The sequence below is a fragment of the Leuciscus leuciscus genome, assembly GCF_965113295.1.
Source record: "Leuciscus leuciscus genome assembly, chromosome: 13".
Classification (NCBI taxonomy): Eukaryota; Metazoa; Chordata; class Actinopteri; order Cypriniformes; family Leuciscidae; genus Leuciscus; species Leuciscus leuciscus.
In genome coordinates, this window is record NC_138737.1 from 10,478,121 (window position 1) to 10,497,244 (window position 19,124).

Below are 19,124 nucleotides of genomic sequence, written 5' to 3' on the forward strand. Positions count from 1 at the left end.
TGTTGTGGGGAGAACAGTAAAGACCACAGGGGTTAATATGAGGGAATGTTTTAGCATTTGATTGTGTAAAACATATCTGTTGGAAACTCCAATATAATTGATTAATGTGACAAAATTCAGCAAAGAACTTTTTTGACACACATGGTTTTTGAGATTTTATCACAATTAGAAAGTTCTTGATTTTACATTTACGGTTTGCATGTATACATTTTAGCACTGGTTACAGGTACCATTTTGCTAACAGAGAAGAAAAGGCCTCCTTGGTTCTTTGAAGCAAAAGTACAGGTTTACAAAAGAACCACAGAACTCAAAATGTCTTCAATACAAAGCCCCTAAATGCTGGCCCCTTGGGATCCCTTAATCAAACACATCTACACAAGCTAAAGATCTTCAGGATTACTAGAAAGCTACAGGAAGTTGAGTCAGTTTGATCAGGGTTTGAGCTAATCCCTGTTGGTAAGTGGATCTCGAGGGCCACCCCTGCCCTACAGGGATATGATGATGGAAAAAATATGGAATTGGGGGAAATATTATTGCTGCCTTCACATGCTATCAGAAATGTCCTATTTCCCACTTCTGAAGTTGTGATTACGAGCTCATTGCATTCAAAGTTTTACTTGAGAGGGTGTTCATGTCCAATTTTTTGAACTAGGAAGCTAGAATTTACGATAATTACGATTGCACGAGAAGCCAGCATGTATTTCAATGCTTTAGCGATCCCCGGAGAAACTTTGCATTTGCTCACAAAATGTTTTCCGAGGGGCGGTTAGGTTTAGGGTAGGACCTTCATACTTCTTTCTAAAAAATTTACATTTTCAAACAATTTACAGTATGAATTTATATGAAATCACCACTTCATAGTTATTTTTCCCGTGAGATTGAGTTGACGGATTGTGTGAAGGATCCGTCAAAAGATTTGTCATTCTTATTCACACAAAATACACCCAAGTTTGCTAGTCTTTTGAACTATGACCCAAATACAAGTTATGGCTACCAACATACTTGTTAATTAAATTAGAGAACTTGTATTTTTCATATTTATGACCTAGCATGAATGCACCACCATTCTCAGACTATGTGCGACCCACTTATTTCCTCAGATTGAAAACTGCTGCAGACTTAAAGTTTCAGTGATGCCATAGAAAAATCTTTTGAAGTTCCAGCAATGTCATAGATGTGTGGAGCCCCTAAAGCTGATCGTACAAAAACATACGATCATTTGAAACGAATTCATATGAATTAGCCACCAAACGTAAAATAGTCATAGAATTGCCATGAAATGGTCTGGGAACCTCTGATTTAGAGGAAAGACTAGAACTACTGAGAACATCACAATATAATTAGCATTAATCTACATTTACAGCTTAATTTAAGAGATAAACACGCTGATCTATATAGAATGACTGGATAGCTCATGACGTCATAAACAGTGAAGCCACCGCGCCGCCATATTGGTATTCCCTAGTGAGCTCACGCGTTCTATTGAACCTTGTATAAAGTTGTTCTTGATGTTTCAATCCTCTAGAAAGAACAGTATAAGTCATAATGTTTTCAAGTTAAAATGTTTAAGTTAAAACATTCATTTGTCCTCAAAAGAACACACAGTGTCCAACAGGTTCAGAGTCCTAAAAACAACACAAAGTTCCTCAGGAGGAGTCTATGCTGTTCTCTGCGACGGGCGCCGGTCTCCATTCAGGTTGATGGAAGTATATGTTGAACATACGTGCCCAGTTGGCAAAGACACGTTTCTCTGTGATGAAACGATGGTGGCTGCCATGCCGGTCCAGCTCGTGGGACACATACATGGTGCATTCATCCGGCCCTGCAGGCTCGTAGTAGTGATACGGCACTGAGGGCTTGGGAGACCTGAGAAGACATGCATATTTGAATCTGTCATAAACCACCAAAATGCAATGAAGTTTGAATTAAATCATGTTAAACCAAAGAGTGATCTAACAGCATCATGGTGAATATCAAACAGAAAGTCTCACTTGCAGAACTCAGGAGGAATCATGCCATAGACATCGATTCTGTCACAAACCTCCATAGCGATTGCCATGGTGAACCAACCCGTGCTGAGCCATGAATTGGACCTTTTCCTGAAGAGAAAGAGGACATCTATGTAGCTGTGATTAATATATATATATTAGTGGTAGGCCGTTATCGGCGTTAACGTGCTGCGTTAACGCGAGACTCTTATCGCGCGATAAAAAAAATATCGCCGTTAATCTATTCTCCAAGTTGGGTTGGGAGATGATGACGCAATCTACCCGCGGCCGCGAGGTACACCCGGCTGCAACGCATATTCTTCGTCATCTTAAGTAAACACGGCTGAAAGTGAAAGCTGGTGAAAAAGATCGGTGCAAAATCCATTATTTGGACTTGGTTCGGGTTTAAGCCGTCAGACGAGCAGCAGCAAACTATATACAGAGTGTGTGGGGTAACAGTTCGGTAAGTTAACACACGACTAATCCGTTCGACCACCTCAAATTCAAAACGAAACATGATATCACTGAATACCAGCGCGCGCGTATTATTCCCATTCCAATATATCTTAGTGCAGGGCCGGATCTACCATATGGGCAATCTGGGCACGTGCCCAGGGGCACGTGTTTAAAAGCAGGGGCACCATTGTTTAAAAGCAATTGTTAAAATTGCTTTTAAACAATTCATGTGCGACAAGACAAAAGTCTGACTGTGACACACACACACACAGACACAGAAAGACGCGCGCGCGCCTGTATCGTGCGCACAGACAGCACGCCAGAATACAGTTATCTTTCGTGCTTGAACTTACAATAACACACACAATTATGCCAAAATGTCCGTTTTGTCGAGTATCTTCATAACATAAGAGCTGTCTTATGATGAACGTCAAGAGTTGTGAAAGAATGAGGCGCGTGCGAGAGCCGCGTCTCCGTCAGCTGGTCTTAAAGAGACAGCAGCCAATAAAGCTTTCTGTCAGTAAAGTTAATCAAAGAACAAAAAGAACAGAGAAAATGACTCACTGCTGTTGACTAAAGTTTATTTTTTTATTTTTTTTGCTATAATAAGGATTAGTCTATATTTAATTTATAATTTATGCAGTGCAGTTTGACAATTTCGGTATATGTCCTAGGTCTACCTGTTTGACAGGCACAGGTAAATATGACATTTATTTTTAACTCTTGTATTATTGAGACAAATAACAATATTGAATTTATTTTAATTTGAAAACACAGTGCATTTAGTTGTTGTTTCTAGTTTGAGTTGAGAAATGGGCTACAAATTTCAGCATTATCACTAATCTGTGTGTGCATTTTACTTGAGAAATAAGCAAGTTAACTCATGAAACCATTTGTTTACTATATCGCAATCGCATATCGCAATATTGACCTCAATAATCACAATATGACATTTTCCCCAAATCGTGCAGCCATACTTTTCAGAAAAATGTATTTCGTATCATTGTCTTGTGAACTAGTCATTCAGCTTTTGATAAATAGTGATTGGCATGTTAAATCCCACACCTGGTGTGTGTTCCTTTGGAGGGTGTGGTTGTCAGGTAGGGGCTTCAGTGAGCTTCAGTGCCCAGGGGCCCCTGGGGGTACTAATCCAGCCTTGCTTAGTGGTGTAGCACATCATCTCGATTTTAAGAATCATTGTTGTGTTTCTTTTTAACTGAAAAGACATCAGTTAGACAATATTCTAATTTTAAATTTGGGGTTTCATAAGCTCCAAGCCATAATAAACATTAGACCTACTTAAGTCTCTGCAGCTATAGTGTACTGAAATTTTATTTATCTGCAAAATTATGTTGTATACTTACAGTTTTGCACAATATATGTTCTCAAAACTACATACACCCTTTAAAAAAAATATACATTTAGCAGTTGTTTAGCATGGGTCTGTGTAATCTGTTCTGAAATGGTTTTATTATAATATACTGTAAATCGTTATCGCAAGAGGCTGCAATGTATATCACAATATAGATTTTAGGCCATATCGCCCATCCCTAATTGATAGCCTATAGTAGTTGATAATAGCATAGGCCTACCTAATGTTGCCTACGGACGGTAACAGTACAGTAGTAACCTTTTACAGTCTATGAGTAGAACAGCTTTCTCAAGCAGTTTATGATGCATTTTGGAAACAGGAGATGAGCCCCTGGTCTAATGCGCCACCTGGCTTGAGAAACCCGTTCTCAAAGACTTACTTTTATAGTCATTATTTGGGTAGCACACATATTCTGAATGCCTTCGGCAGAATTCAAATGAGCCATTTTAATCTAGATTAATCTAGATTAATTTCAAAATTAATCTAGATTAATCTAGATTAAAAAAATTAATCTATGCCCACCTCTAATATATATATATATATATATATATATATTAGTGGTGGGCCGTTATCGGCGTTAACGTGCTGCGTTAACGCGAGACTCTTATCGCGCGATAAAAAAAATATCGCCGTTAATCTATTCTCCAAGTTGGGTTGGGAGATGGCTCTATACTACACAAGCTATGATGACGCAATCTACCCGCGGCCGCGAGGTAAACCCGGCTGCAACGCATATTCGTCGTCATCTTAAGTAAACACGGCTGAAAGTGAAAGCTGGTGAAAAAGATCGGTGCCACATCCATTATTTGGACTTGGTTCGGGTTTAAGCCGTCAGACGAGCAGCAGCAAACTATATACAGAGTGTGTGGGGTAACAGTTCGGTAAGTTAACACACGACTAATCCGTTCGACCACCTCAAATTCAAAACGAAACATGATATCACTGAATACCAGCGCGCGCGTATTATTCCCATTCCAATATATCTTAGTGGTGTAGCTCATAATCTCGATTTTAAGAATCGTTGTTGTGTTTCTTTTTAACTGAAAAGACATCAGTTAGACAATATTCTAATTTTAAATTTGGGGTTTCATAAGCTCCAAGCCATAATAAACATTAGACCTACTTAAGTCTCTGCAGCTAGTGTACTTAAATTTTATTTATCTGCAAAATTATGTTGTATACTTACAGTTTTGCACAATATATGTTCTCAAAACTACATACACCCTTTAAAAAAAAAAACATTTAGCAGTTGTTTAGCATGGGTCTGTGTAATCTGTTCTGAAATGGTTTTATTATAATATACTGTATATCGTTATCGCAAGAGGCTGCAATGTATATCACAATATAGATTTTAGGCCATATCGCCCATCCCTAATTGATAGCCTATAGTAGTTGATAATAACATAGGCCTACCTAATGTTGCCTACGGACGGTAACAGTACAGTAGTAACCTTTTACAGTCTATGAGTAGAACAGCTTTCTCAAGCAGTTTGTGATGCATTTTGGAAACAGGAGATGAGCCCCTGGTCTAATGCGCCACCTGGCTTGAGAAACCCGTTCTCAAAGACTTACTTTTATAGTCATTATTTGGGTAGCACACATATTCTGAATGCCTTCGGCAGAATTCAAATGAGCCATTTTAATCTAGATTAATCTAGATTAATTTCAAAATTAATCTAGATTAATCTAGATTAAAAAAATTAATCTATGCCCACCTCTAATATATATATATATATATATATATATATATATATATATAGACATTAACTTTTTTGCTCACCAGCCACTGTGGCTAGTGGTTTTCCCAAGCTATTCAACATTTTCACTGGCCACAATTTTGACATCGATATCATGGGGAAATATATATATTTGTAATATTACCTCATAATTTGGCAGCTTTAAGACCTGATGCTTGGATCCACTGTTTACGTTCACTTAAAACATTTGTGTGAACACTCACTCACCAAGACCGGTATTGACATTATTTTTGTCTGTATTTGACTGTTTAAGCGCAATAATATTTTTTATGCGCAATACGCACAATCCCAGGCTGAAATTTAAGTCTTGTAACACCAACAATATTCAAATGACGCAAATGAAACAAGTGAGTGAGGGGAGGAGGGTTTGTGTGTCAAAACGCTGTCCGAGAGATGAGAGACAGCCAGCTAGCTGGTATCTTGTATTTATTACGCGGCAAATGAGTAGGCTATTGAAATCGTTTCAGATTTTTCAGAATCGATATGTAGACTATCAAAAAATCATTGCACTTAGTTTATTATTTCAGACGCATTTTGAAAAAACTACAATTGAAAAATTTATTATATGAAATATGAAATTCAAAGTTACGTTGTCACAACGTCGTGCTTACTAACTGGTAACGTCACAAAGTTACGTTGTAGCAACGTATCTGGGAATTTCACTTTTCCGGTTGTCACGACGAAAGTTTGGTCACCAGATTACGTTGCAGTTACGTAACAGTTACGTATTTGTGTTACCATGGGTAGCTATGAGTGACTGCATTACACAATGCTGAAATCCACACGCATTTGGAAACATGTTTCGATTTTTGAGGAAAAAACATTTTCAGCATCACGTTTTAGTTCCATTGAATGACTCACAATAGGAGATGGAGATATTAGCGATATAATCAAGGACTGTGCTCAGAATATCGACACATCGTCATAAACTCCTGACGATGCACGTATCGACAGCGGCTGCCGTATCGATACTGTTCACTGTTGTGCTTTTGAATGTAGCCAATTCAGGGCTCGAATTTCGGCGCGGGATTGCGAGTTTTTTTTTTTCCTCGTCTCTCAAAATAGGGTGCGCAATCAAGCATCAAGCGCTGCAGGCGGCGATACTACACTCTCAGGTTTAGGAGTCGGACATAACGGAAAATTCACTTGCACAATAGGGCCACCAGTGCATCGTGACTAAAGTGTAGCCTACCATTTGCACGTCTTTTTAAATTGCCAGTTCAAACATTCAAGCGATTTTAAACTATTCACTGCTCGCGTGCTCTATGAGATATTGTTTTCTCTGCGTGCATAGAGTAAAGCCGCCTCACAAACAGCTCGCGAGTAACAAAAGTTATTTTTCGCGGATTATATCGCTTTTACAGACAAAAGCACGCAAAATGATCTTCTTTCCCCGCGAGACTCTGGCTGCGGGCGGTTGGTTAGCCATCAACCGCGGACACATCTAAACTGTGTGTGTAGAAAGCAACCATTCAACTGGAGAATGGTGGACTTCGGCCTTGTACACCAATGCAGGTTTCGTCTTGCGAGTGATGCGGTCCCGAGGACTTTTCTATCGCTTCAGAGGTGTGTGTGTGTGTGTGTGTGTGTGTGTGTGTGTGTGTGTGTGTAAAATGTAACCCTGACCGTTTTACTTGCCCTTTGTTAAATAATCACTCGTTATTAAAATTTTGATATTTCGATAATACCTCAATTGTATGGAACGTATGCTTAATTTGTGCAAATTTCTGTCTGTCACTATGTCACACATTTTTTATAATTATTTTCAAATATATGCATTTATAGTGTGTATATAAACAAATATATATTTTATAATGACATAATTATACATATGCATGTATATTTATATGTTTTAAATACAATTATGATTACTGTAGGCTAATATATGTAGCAGGGCATTCAGTTACTTTTGAAAGGACAAAAATAAGGTGTCAGTGTATTTCATTAGACTTTAACTTTGTCAGCTATAAAAAAAAAACTAGCATTTCCTCACGTTTTACCACTGATTTTTAGTGACAGTCGATATGCATGGGCCACTGGCGATGACAGTCCAGGCTTCAGTATCGTGATACGTATCGTATCATGGCTTTAGTATCGTGATGCGTGTCATATCGTGACATTGTTGGTGATACACAGCCTAATCAGATAAAAGAGAATAAATGTCCACAAACTGACAGAAAAAAAGCCAAGAGTTTAAGAACATGTGAGTGTTTTGCCCTGAGCAGTTTGTGTCTGATTGGGTACATCCCAGCTGGCAGCTGTCTCCAGCTGGCACTGATCCTGTACTAACCCTTAATCTGCACTGATGCCAAGCTGTGTGCCCTGTGGGCCAGCGATATCAACCCTCCAGCAGGCTCTGGTGGTCTGCACATTAGTCGACAAACCCTCCCGCAGTGAATTAGTAGTTACACTTCCACCTCTCTCTTTAAAAGATTAATGATTAATGGTCATGTGTATAATCGTTTGAGAATATTAAAATATTTTCCTCCAACCCCAGTTTTAATGTTCAGAGTTAAAGGTGCTGTATGTAGTTTTTTGACTGTACTAAAGCATCAAAATACCATAATATGTTTGCAGATATTTAGGAAACATGCTACTGTAAGTTCACATATTTGTTTCTCTGAAAAACACTTCTACAGCCAGTTATTCTACTTGTGCATTGTGGAATGTACGTTCTGTGTCGGAATGTCTGTTTTTGTTTTGGTCTGTGTGATTCCGCCACTGACAATTTACCCAATAGTATTCCGACACCCTGGTTTGCCAGCCATGGAAGCCAGCAAACGAACTGGGTCTGAGATCACAGATTCTACCCTATTCTAAGCCTCGGCATTCATCTATAAAGCTCTATGACCAGAGGCATATTAAAACGCGGATACATTAGCTGATCAACTTTCTATCAATCTATTGTAACTAGTCAATAATAAAAAATAAAAAATGACTTGCTATTTTGATTTAACAAATACAATAATAATATAGTTGATCCAATATTTTGCTGTGATGTACTTCCACACAGAAATAAATTATAACATGCGGTATAGTTTCTACAGTATTTTTCAGCAAATTGTACAAAATCAAGAGACATGATAACATTTCATTCATCCATCCATTCATTAATCTTAGTCATTTAAATATTTGTATTTGCCAATTTGGTTTTACAAATACAATAATACCCTAGTTTAATTAATATTTTGCTGAGATATACTTCCACATATAAATAAGGAATTTTAAAATAAATTGTATAGTTTCAACAGTGTTATAATATGCAGCAAGTGGTACAAAATCAAGAGATATAATAAATGTCCTGCTTTGATGGCACTAATAATCCACCGTGCTTCAATTTACATCCCCTGGAAAACTAACAAAATTATGTAAACTAACTAACACAAAGAAAAAAAAAAGATCCTCACCTGTCTTTTCCTGTTTCCTTCTTAAAAAGCTCATCAAACTGCAACATCTTCAACTGTGAGATGACATACACCTGTAGTTTAGGCATCGCCTGCTTCATCAGGCGCAGGTTGTTGTAGACGAGGCCGTCTCGTCGCATGTAGTTTCCGGGCCCCCAGAAGACAAAGTAGGTGTCCTGGTTGGTGTTGAGCAGCTCAAGGCGGTTTCGTACACGTTGCATGCTGGAATGTGCGACCACACGCAGGCTCGTCCGCTGGCCCACGTCACTCTGGTAGCCTTTTGTCGGGGCATCGTTCATACGGATGACGCACTCCTTATGATCAATCTCTGCACCTCGATTACTTCCTGTCATGTGACCTGAGCTGGTTACTAAGGCACAACTTCTGCAATGCATCCTAAGAGGCTGAGGATGGAGACAATGATGAGAAGTTTGAGTTGTCATGTACACAATATAATAAATTCAAGTTGGTTTCATACACTTTTGAAAAACATTCATTCATTCATTTTCTTCTACAAAAAGTTTGATCTAATAACTAAAACATTTCAAGTGGTTAAAGTACTAAAATATTTCCCTTGCATCTTGAATACACACGAGTTAACTAAAATTGTTTTGCAAATATATATAAAAAAATTATTGATTTTTTTTTTCCTTCTTCAATTTTCAAAATTCTAAGTTAAAAAGCAAAAATGTGTTTTTGAGATATAAAGATGTTTTCTGAGTCATTTTCTTACTCCATTTCCTAAACAAAAACTGCCGTTTCATAAAAAGGTCAAAATATTTATTATTAATATTAATATGATTAATTTATATTGCATCCTGCATGTTGGATATAGCAGACAGACTTTTATTTGGAAGACATCTGTTGTCTTTATCTGTTGCCTTTGGCTTGCTCAGTTGGGGATATTTTGGGGATATTTAATTTAATTTTATCAATCAATAAATTCCTCTTGAAACAAACTTTGTTGTATTATTTTAATTTAATACTGTGAAGCTGCTTTGATACAATCTGTATTGTGAAAAGCGCTATACAAATATACTTGACTTGACTTGACATCATTTGAAATAAATTGAATTGCAAAATTGCTTCACTGCTTATATTTTCAAATAAATTACAATAAAAGATTTAGCCAAACTACACGGAACAACATTTCTTTTTTTCAAGACTTTCAGACTTATAATGAACTTTTTTCCTTTTACCTCCAGACAGTTAAACTACCAAGATATTTTTAAATCGACCACCCACACTAAATATCAAAATGACTTTAATTTAGAAATTGAAAACTTGCACATCATTTTATATTATTTTTAAAAGCTACTATTATGAAATGCTACAATTATGAAAGCCAAAAAATAGAAAAGGATAAACCTATGGTGAGTGAATGATTTACATACATTTAAATGAGATCACTGGCAAATGAATGCATGGAAACACATTGAAAGGGCAGAACAGATCAAAGTGCCTGGTCCACAAAGACTCTCTTTACCTTCATTGTTACCTTTAGCTCCATTATTGAATCCCTCCAGTATAATCAACACTAAACCATTGAACAAACCCACGAGAACAGATTCGAGGGAAAGCATTCTGAACCTTCATTTAAGAGACAGACTTGCCTTAGTCTATCTAGAGCCTATACAAACTCTACTTAAAAACTAGTACACCATACAACTCAAAACATGTTCAACATGAATCCAGATTCCATTTAATTAACCAAAAATCTGGTATTTTTTATCAATATTCCAGTAAATACAAACAGTTGACCTAATTTACAAACATGTTCCATCTAAATATGATGCACAGCACTTTATATTTATGCAAAATAAGCTTAATTCATTTTATAGTTGAGCTAAAATAATTAATTTCATTTATCTGACCTCAAGACAAAAGGGGCGATTTCATTATGTGTAATGTTACAGACCTGTCACTATGTAAGATTATGCATGTGAAGCCGTACGCCCTCAGACAGCCCTTTCCCTATGCGGGTATCTTTGTCTGTTAGCTGTCGAGACTCTATTAGATTTCTTCTGCTGTGATAAACAGGGTCGTTTCCAAGGAGATAATAGCCCAGAGGAGAGAACACAAATCAGGCCCAGTAAATAACCATCCACACTTATTATTCCCTCATTAACATCCTCATTCTTAAGCTCTCTCCAGTGGGACATATGATCATAATTACTCTAACAGCAATCTCCCGCTCTCTTTCTGAGAAACTTTCTGAGGAAAAAGGTTAGATTCAGGCCAATTCAGATTATTTCAAATATTTTGGACCATATCGATAAAATAGTTATTAAAGTTATGGCTGATAACTGATGGCCGATATTGAATTTAAATACTACACGTGAATATAGGCAACACAACATTATAATGTACAGTATAAAGAATTTATATTACTTCTCAGATTTGCTACAGATTAAGTGTTATTCAAACATTTGTGTTTTTGAAGAGTAACTTTAAATGTTAGATCTTGGCAAACGTGATCTAAATGTAAAAATAGGGGAAATTAATAAATTAAATATCCAATATTTTATTTAAGTCCCCTGCAGTCAATAATTTCATTCCTTAAAACTCATCTTTGATAATCAGAATGATGTATTTAAATGTTTTTTCCCTGTGAAAATAATTTCTTCATGTCTTAAAATAGCTTGAATGTAACTACACTTGCTTCATTAAGTAAAAGTGAAAGTGACACGTGACGGCCAAGTATGGTAACCCATACTTGGAATTTGACCTCTGCATTTAACCCATCCAAGTTAATGCACACACATTAGGAGCAGAGTAGTGAGTAGTTAACACACACACACACTGAAAACGTGGATACACACACCCAGAGCAGCGGGCAGCCTTTGTGTGGCGCCCGGGGAGCGATAAGGGGTTAGGTGCCTTGCTTAAGTATACGCGGATCCATGAATATGTAAACTAGTCCCCACCTCCACTCACTCACCCCAGCTCTGACTAACTGATCCACTCGGTCAACTGTAGTAAACGCTACAACAATGGCAAGTGGAAATTATACAGGGTCATCTACAAGTCGATGTATCAGAATGGTGATGCGTTTTATGTATCGCTTTCTACAAAGACGTACAAATAACGATAATTGATTATAACAGCTAACGGTAACAGCTAATAATGTGTTGCTAACATTACACAAGCCATGTTCCCGTTTGCCCATCTCAAAGTCAGATGCCTTCTAAAAAACAGCATTGTTAGAAACGCTATGAACCTCATGTTGTTTGAAAATCATGGCATTTAGTACATCAAAATATTTCCTGTCCCTTCTCAAAGGTGTTCTTGTGCTCACTGTGGAAAAGCCCTGTCCAGCACATTGACGGGATTGGTTACTTGTTTGTGACGGTGGGAAACGGGAAGTTTCAAACTGCGTTTTTAAGAAGAATATAGTCTGCAATGGTGTTGACTTATGAATTTGCACATGGTTTGTCTTTAAGCATATTAAAAAACCCACATAGACATATAAACAACATTAAAAACTTCATTTTCAACACAGGGAGTCTTTAAAGGGTTAGTTCACCCAAAAATGAAAATTCTGTCAGTAATTACTCACCCTCATGTTGTTCCAACCCTGTAAGACCTTCGTTCATCTTCGGAACACAAATTGAGATATTTTTGATGAAATCTGACAGCTGTCTCACTCCTCCAAATGCTTCTAAGGGAATGAAACTTGCTGGCCCAGAAAAGTTATTAAAGAGATCGTTAATATAGTCCAAGTGACTACACTGGCTCAGTCTTAAGTATATCAAGCGACGAGAATACTTTTTGTGCGAAAAAAAATAAAAAAAATAACGACTTTATTCCACTATTCATTTCCTTCTCTCTGGGCCTCGAGTTGGTTAGCGTAGTGTTTTTGCGCAGCGCGTCTGTGTTTTTTGCGCACAAAAAGTATTCTCGTCGCTTGATATACTTAAGACTGAGCCACTGGAGTCACTTGGACTATATTAACGATCTCTTTAATAACTTTTCTGGGCCAGCAAGTTTCATTCCCTTAGAAGCCTATGGAGGAGTGAGACAGCTGTCAGATTTCATCAAAAATATCTCAATTTGTGTTCCGAAGATGAACGAAGGTCTTACAGGGTTGGAACAACATGAGGGTGAGTAATTACTGACAGAATTTTCATTTTTGGGTGAACTAACAATTTAAATCATCATATCTTGTGTTTAAAGCTGACTTAAGTCATTCACTAAAATGCCAAAAGTAGGTTGACATTGGATCATAGCCATCACACCATTCAAAATGAGCTTTTCTCATCAGACAGATCCTCTGCATGTTTTCCGGCTACTCTTCAGGGTGAAATTGGAAAAAACCATTTCCTTCCACTGATAGTTTGAAAATCCTGATAGTTTGAAAATCCTTGGCGATAAAGACTTGTTGGCCATGTTCATTTAGCTATCTTCTACACTGGCTATTCATTTACACTAACACGAGCAAATCTTCAGCTTCTGACTGTTACAAAATTACTTCCACACAGTATTCATTAAAATCTGTCTCTAAATCCTGGAGCTCTTATTAGCACGGATAAGAGTGCTCTTTCGACTAATGAGAACCGGTAGACTTGAGAGCTGTGTCTGTCAGTGAGAAGTATGATAGAGATGCTTTGATGAGCACAGGTCAGGGTCAAATCTAAATATGACAAAGATGTCAAAAATAAAAAAAGATTTTCACTAACAAGAACAACAGTTATCTTAGATGTTTTATATTAGGATGCTTTATATTCACACCCATATTAAAGGGATAGTTGAACCAAAAATGTACGTTCTATCATAATTTACTCACCCTCATGTCTTTCTAAACCACTTTCTTTGTGGGTTATTTATGAATGTCCAAGCTGCTCTTTTCCAGACAATGAAAGTGAATGGTGACTATGACTGTCAAGCAAGTATACTAACTATGTTCCTTAAACTATTTACTTCTGTTCCTGACACGAAGCTATTGTATGGCTTCAGAAGCCGTGGAATATAGATAGAGCATACGGATGCCTTTTGGTGCTTCTTTGTTCTTTTTGGAGCATTACACTTCTCGGTCCCGATCCACTTTCAATTTATAGAGAAAAGCTCTGTGAACATTCATCACAAATGTCCTTTTATCTTCCACATAAGAAAGAAAGTCACATGGGGGGGTGAGTAAATGATGCAGAGCTGAACTAGCCCTTTAACGACCAAAACATGTCATCCTATATACTTACACGAGTAATAAGTGTGTAATAATCTCTTAATCCCTATACATAAAACTATATGTGCATTTAAACACCCAGAGAGTAAATAGCAATAACAGTTAGGACAGTGTTAAATCAAATCCTCAGTGACAAAATACAGATGAGAGAGAGAGAGAGAGAGAGAGAGAGAGAGAGAGAGATAGAGAGAGAGAGAGAGAGAGAGAGAACTGAGAGAGAACTGAGAGAGAGAGAACTGAGAGAGAGAACTGAGAGAGAGAACTGAGAGAGAGAACTGAGAGAGAGAGAGAGAGAACTGAGAGAGAACTGAGAGAGAGAGAGAGAACTGAGAGAGAGAACTGAGAGAGAGAGAGAGAGAACTGAGAGAGAGAGAGAACTGAGAGAGAGAGAGAACTGAGAGAGAGAGAGAGAACTGAGAGAGAGAACTGAGAGAGAGAGAGAGAGAGAGAGAGAGAGAGAGAGAGAGAGAACTGAGAGAGAGAACTGAGAGAGAGAGAGAGAGAGAGAGAGAGAACTGAGAGAGAACAGAGAGAGAGAGAGAGAGAACTGAGAGAGAACTGAGAGAGAGAGAGAGAGAGAGAGAGAGAACTGAGAGAGAGAACTGAGAGAGAGAGAACTGAGAGAGAGAGAGAACTGAGAGAGAGAGAGAGAGAGAACTGAGAAAGAGAACTGAAAGAGAGAGAGAACTGAGAGAGAGAGAGAGAGAGAACTGAGAAAGAGAACTGAAAGAGAGAGAGAACTGAGAGAGAGAGAGAGAGAGAGAGAGAGAGAGAGAGAGAGAACTGAGAAAGAGAACTGAAAGAGAGAGAGAACTGAGAGAGAGAGAGAGAGAGAGAGAGAGAGAGAGAGAGAGAGAGAGAGAGAACTGAGAAAGAGAACTGAAAGAGAGAGAGAACTGAGAGAGAGAGAGAGAGAGAGAGAGAGAGAGAACTGAGAAAGAGAACTGAAAGAGAGAGAGAACTGAGAGAGAGAGAGAGAGAGAGAGAGAGAGAGAGAGAGAGAGAGAGAGAGAGAGAGAGAGAGAGAACTGAGAAAGAGAACTGAAAGAGAGAGAGAACTGAGAGAGAGAGAGAGAGAGAGAGAGAGAGAGAGAACTGAGAAAGAGAACTGAAAGAGAGAACTGAGAGGCAGATTTACATCCTTGATAGTTCTGGTGATTACAACGCCTTAAGATGAGGCCAAAGCTTGACAAACACCTGCTTGCAGCTTTCCACATTATCTGATCAGGGGTGAAGGTAGAAATGATAGGATCACTGGATAGTGTAATTTAAAAGGCTTTAACAGCCTGCACCTGATTTATCATGAAAAACTGCAGAGGCAGAAGACCAAAAAATAACAGAAAGAAAGAAAAATGGTCAAGTCTTCTGAATATTATTGTGCACTGCATATCATAAATGCCAGTGCCAATATAATAATGCGTATCAGTATGAGGATATTATTTGACAACTAAGGAAAAATGCAAATGCGTCAAAACAAAAAATGTAAGGATACTGCACAGTGCCGTTATTCTTCACGTTTAAGTTAACATCCAAATGTCTTGACGTTTTCAAAGACGATTTAATGGGTTTATACATTAGTGAGCAAAATTTCAATTCTAGGGACAATGACGTTTTTTTGCAAAGGTAAAGAATAGGAGACCACAGCCTGGTCTAAGAGTTAGAATATAGATTTAAATAAAAATAAAAAATAAATCCACATGTTAACATTTACACACAAAAAACGACATTTTGGAGCTCTTCTCCATATAAAATTGAGGATATAAAGAACAGACTGAGGTCATCAAATTCAACATTCAAAGGAAAAAACAAACTGTTAAATCCCCAGGAAAAAGGAATATCTAGAAACTTTTCGTTTTAAAGTGCCATGTTAATCATTTTAGTGCTTGATAGCATTTTACAGACCTAAAGTAAGTAAGTCACCTTATGATCAATGATGCTGCTGTAACCTTCTAGGTAGGATGTTTGCTGACTGAGAACGTTCATCTGATGTCCATCTGATTGAATCTGATCTTCAGATGTGTCGGTAGAACTGCTGTACAAGAATAATAAGCTTGTAAGCACGGTCACAAAACCAATCAATGTGATCCCATGACGCTGAAACAAGAGGAAAAAGAACAATATTTTTTATCAAGGATGCTCAGATTATCCTCCATCTATGGTTCAGTAAATAAAAAGGATCATTTTGAGGCATGAATGAAATGTTGGGTGAATATGCGTATTAGGCCTATATATCAAATAAAAACTCTCAGTACATTCAGTGCCAAGAAGACAACCGAAATGACTAGCCATTAGTTGTAAATTCAAACATGTCAGGTAATGGTGGGTTTTGTTTAAGGCTCAGAACAAGCTACACTGCAAGACACATGATTAAATGATAAACAACTGCCAAAAAACTTATAAAAAAAAAAGAAAAAGATCTGTTACATATAGCTTTACAATGGAATGAGTTCAATGGACTGAATGAACAGCTAGTGTGTTTCAAAAAAATTGCATAAATAATAAAGCATAGATAATACAGATAATATTTAGGGTTACATTTTATCTTAAAGAACAATTTAATTGCGATATTACAGTGTAAATTTATTGCAAGAAGTCCAAATGAATGTTTTATAATTTTGCCATTTGAAAAATCTGAAAGTAGGCTAATGTAATTAACCCAAAATTTTTTTTAAAACTACCTCAAAGTTTTTACATTTAAATTACGATGCATTTATATACATATCAATTTCATCATACAAACGTGCTCACCAAACATATTTGTTTAATCAAAAATTAACCATGTGGGCACTTGTAGTAATCTTACAATAATTTACAATGGCAGCCATAGTTTCCACCAAAATAGTATCAGGCTAAGTCCGCTGTGACGGAAACTATATATACCATGGTAAATGTTTGTAAGGGCAGCTAAAGTTACTCTAAATATTGTCAAAGAGAGTTTGCGCTACCGTCCGCGTCTTCATATTGTGAAGTGTATAATTCGGTCCGTTTAGTCCAGGCGTGTTATTCAGCCTCACCGACAGCAGCTTTACAAACCCACAGCTCGATCACACATCTTTCTCTTCGCACTGAAGCTCCAGCTTCCACTGAACTCAGATCTAGAGTCGTCATTCGCTCGCACACACACACACACACACACACACACACACACACACGCTGTGCGCACGCGTGGTCTTAAAGAACGCCGAGTCACAATCCCTTGCAAAACATTAACAGTTATTGACGGACAAAAATGATTTACTATTAAAAAATATTTAAAATTATTCAAAATTGATTAAAATAATTTAAAAGCATTTAGAAACATTGGTTTGTTAGTTAAAAACCAGGAACTATCAAAACTCCCCCACTTTTGGCTAGCCTACAATGTATTTCCTGTTGTCTACATGTCTACAGTGAGACGTTAAACTGAGGTCCTGACTCTCTGTGGTCATTTCAAATTCCAGGATGTCCTTCGAAAAAGAGTAGGGGTGTAACCCCGGCATCCTGGCCAAATTTGCCCCTTGGCCTCTGTCTATCATGGCCTCCTAATTATCCCCATATACTGATTGGCTTCATCACTGTCTCCTCTCCACCAGTAAGCTGGTGTGTGGTGGGCGTTCTGGCGCAATATGGCTGCCGTCGCATCATCCAGGTGGATGCTGCACATTGGTGGTGGTTGAGGAGATTCCTCCTTCCATGTAAAGCGCTTTGAGTACCTAGTTAATTAATTATTATTATTGCTAATGCTTAGCCTACTGTATTATCTCGTTTCCACTGTCGGGCCAGGGCCGGGCCGTGCTAGTGCGTGCCAGGGCCAGTCGCGTTTCCACTGTCACTTCCGGGGCTTGATCGGGGCTTACTCAGGGCCAACGGCCAGGATTTCTGGCCCGTCGAATACCTTGGGCCAGAGCGGGCCAGCTCGGGCTAGAGGAGTGGTTACGAACAGAGGCGGAGTATACCTGAGTCGAGAGACGGCAGCGCCGGATGATTCTGTCAGCATTAAAGACTTTTAAAATAATTTAACTCGCGTTCATGTTTGAATGCCTTGTGTTTGTGATGCAAAAGACTATGCGCGCTAACCGTTACCATAGTAAACATAGTAAACGCTTGAAGATACGCATAGTAAAAAAAAACATACGCTTGAAGAAATCCGACCAATCATAAAGGCTATCACAGTCATGTTTATCTGTCAGTAGCCCACGTCTCGTCTCTTTATACCGGACTATCATAAAATAAAGCAACTTTTTTTTCGGGAGCTTCCTCTGTGCAGAAACGAGGACGTTATAAAATACATCGTTGCTGAACTTGCTAAGCTAAGCATTCAGTGAACAACGCTTCAAGTTCGGGAAAAAATTAAAAAGTTGTGGGCGCAGTACAAGGCGATTAAAACGCACAATGGACAAAGCGGTGCCCAGAGAAGGAACTTTCCATGGTTCGACTTGATGGACGGTGTGCTGGGTCACCGTCCATCTGTTAGTGGAGAGACAAGTCGGGACACTATGGCAGCCGCGGACGGTGAGTTAATACATGCTATCTTCTTAAATTCTAAGTTTTCTAACTTCCTGCCTGAATGAACATCATAATTCCCGCTGAAATGGGTGGGGTTGTATGACGTTTGATCCAGGAAGGCGTGTTAAGGGCGGGGTTTAGGGCAGCGCTGCAGGGCTAATGGCCCGGCAGTGGAAACGCAAGCCCGGTGCTTGCTTGAGGCCCGAGGCCACTGGCCCGGCTCGGCTCGCTGTTAGCCCTAGCCCGGCCCTGGCCCGACAGTGGAAACGCGGATTAGATAGTATATTGGATTTTCACTGCACTTCCGTTTAAAAAACGTTAGGAACTAAGGGCCATGGATCACTACTCCTCCTCTTTAGACTACAGTAGGCTATAGCCTATTACTGTATTATCTCATTGATATATACTACTATATTGGATTTTCACTGTAGCCTACTTCCATGTTTTTAAAAAACATTTATATTGTAAAATGTTCAGGTA

General features: G+C 38.3%; 1 protein-coding gene and 1 long non-coding RNA gene across 2 annotated transcripts; both read right to left on the reverse strand.

The window, feature by feature from the left end:
• Positions 1–142: 142 nt before the first annotated feature.
• Positions 143–17,277, reverse strand: st6galnac5b (ST6 (alpha-N-acetyl-neuraminyl-2,3-beta-galactosyl-1,3)-N-acetylgalactosaminide alpha-2,6-sialyltransferase 5b). Its single transcript, XM_082187689.1, has 5 exons — positions 17,105–17,277; positions 16,080–16,253; positions 8,981–9,381; positions 1,992–2,099; positions 143–1,866 (listed from the first exon to the last, which is right to left on the reverse strand). Exons 1-5 carry the CDS (start codon positions 17,117–17,119, stop codon positions 1,647–1,649), a joined length of 918 nt encoding a protein of 305 aa, XP_082043815.1. The 5' UTR covers positions 17,120–17,277; the 3' UTR covers positions 143–1,646.
• LOC309512217 lies at positions 3,759–8,974 on the reverse strand. The gene is made up of 2 exons (XR_014210926.1): positions 7,372–8,974; positions 3,759–7,300 (listed from the first exon to the last, which is right to left on the reverse strand). It is a non-coding gene; the product is annotated as an uncharacterized lncRNA (long non-coding RNA).
• Positions 17,278–19,124: the final 1,847 nt, after the last annotated feature.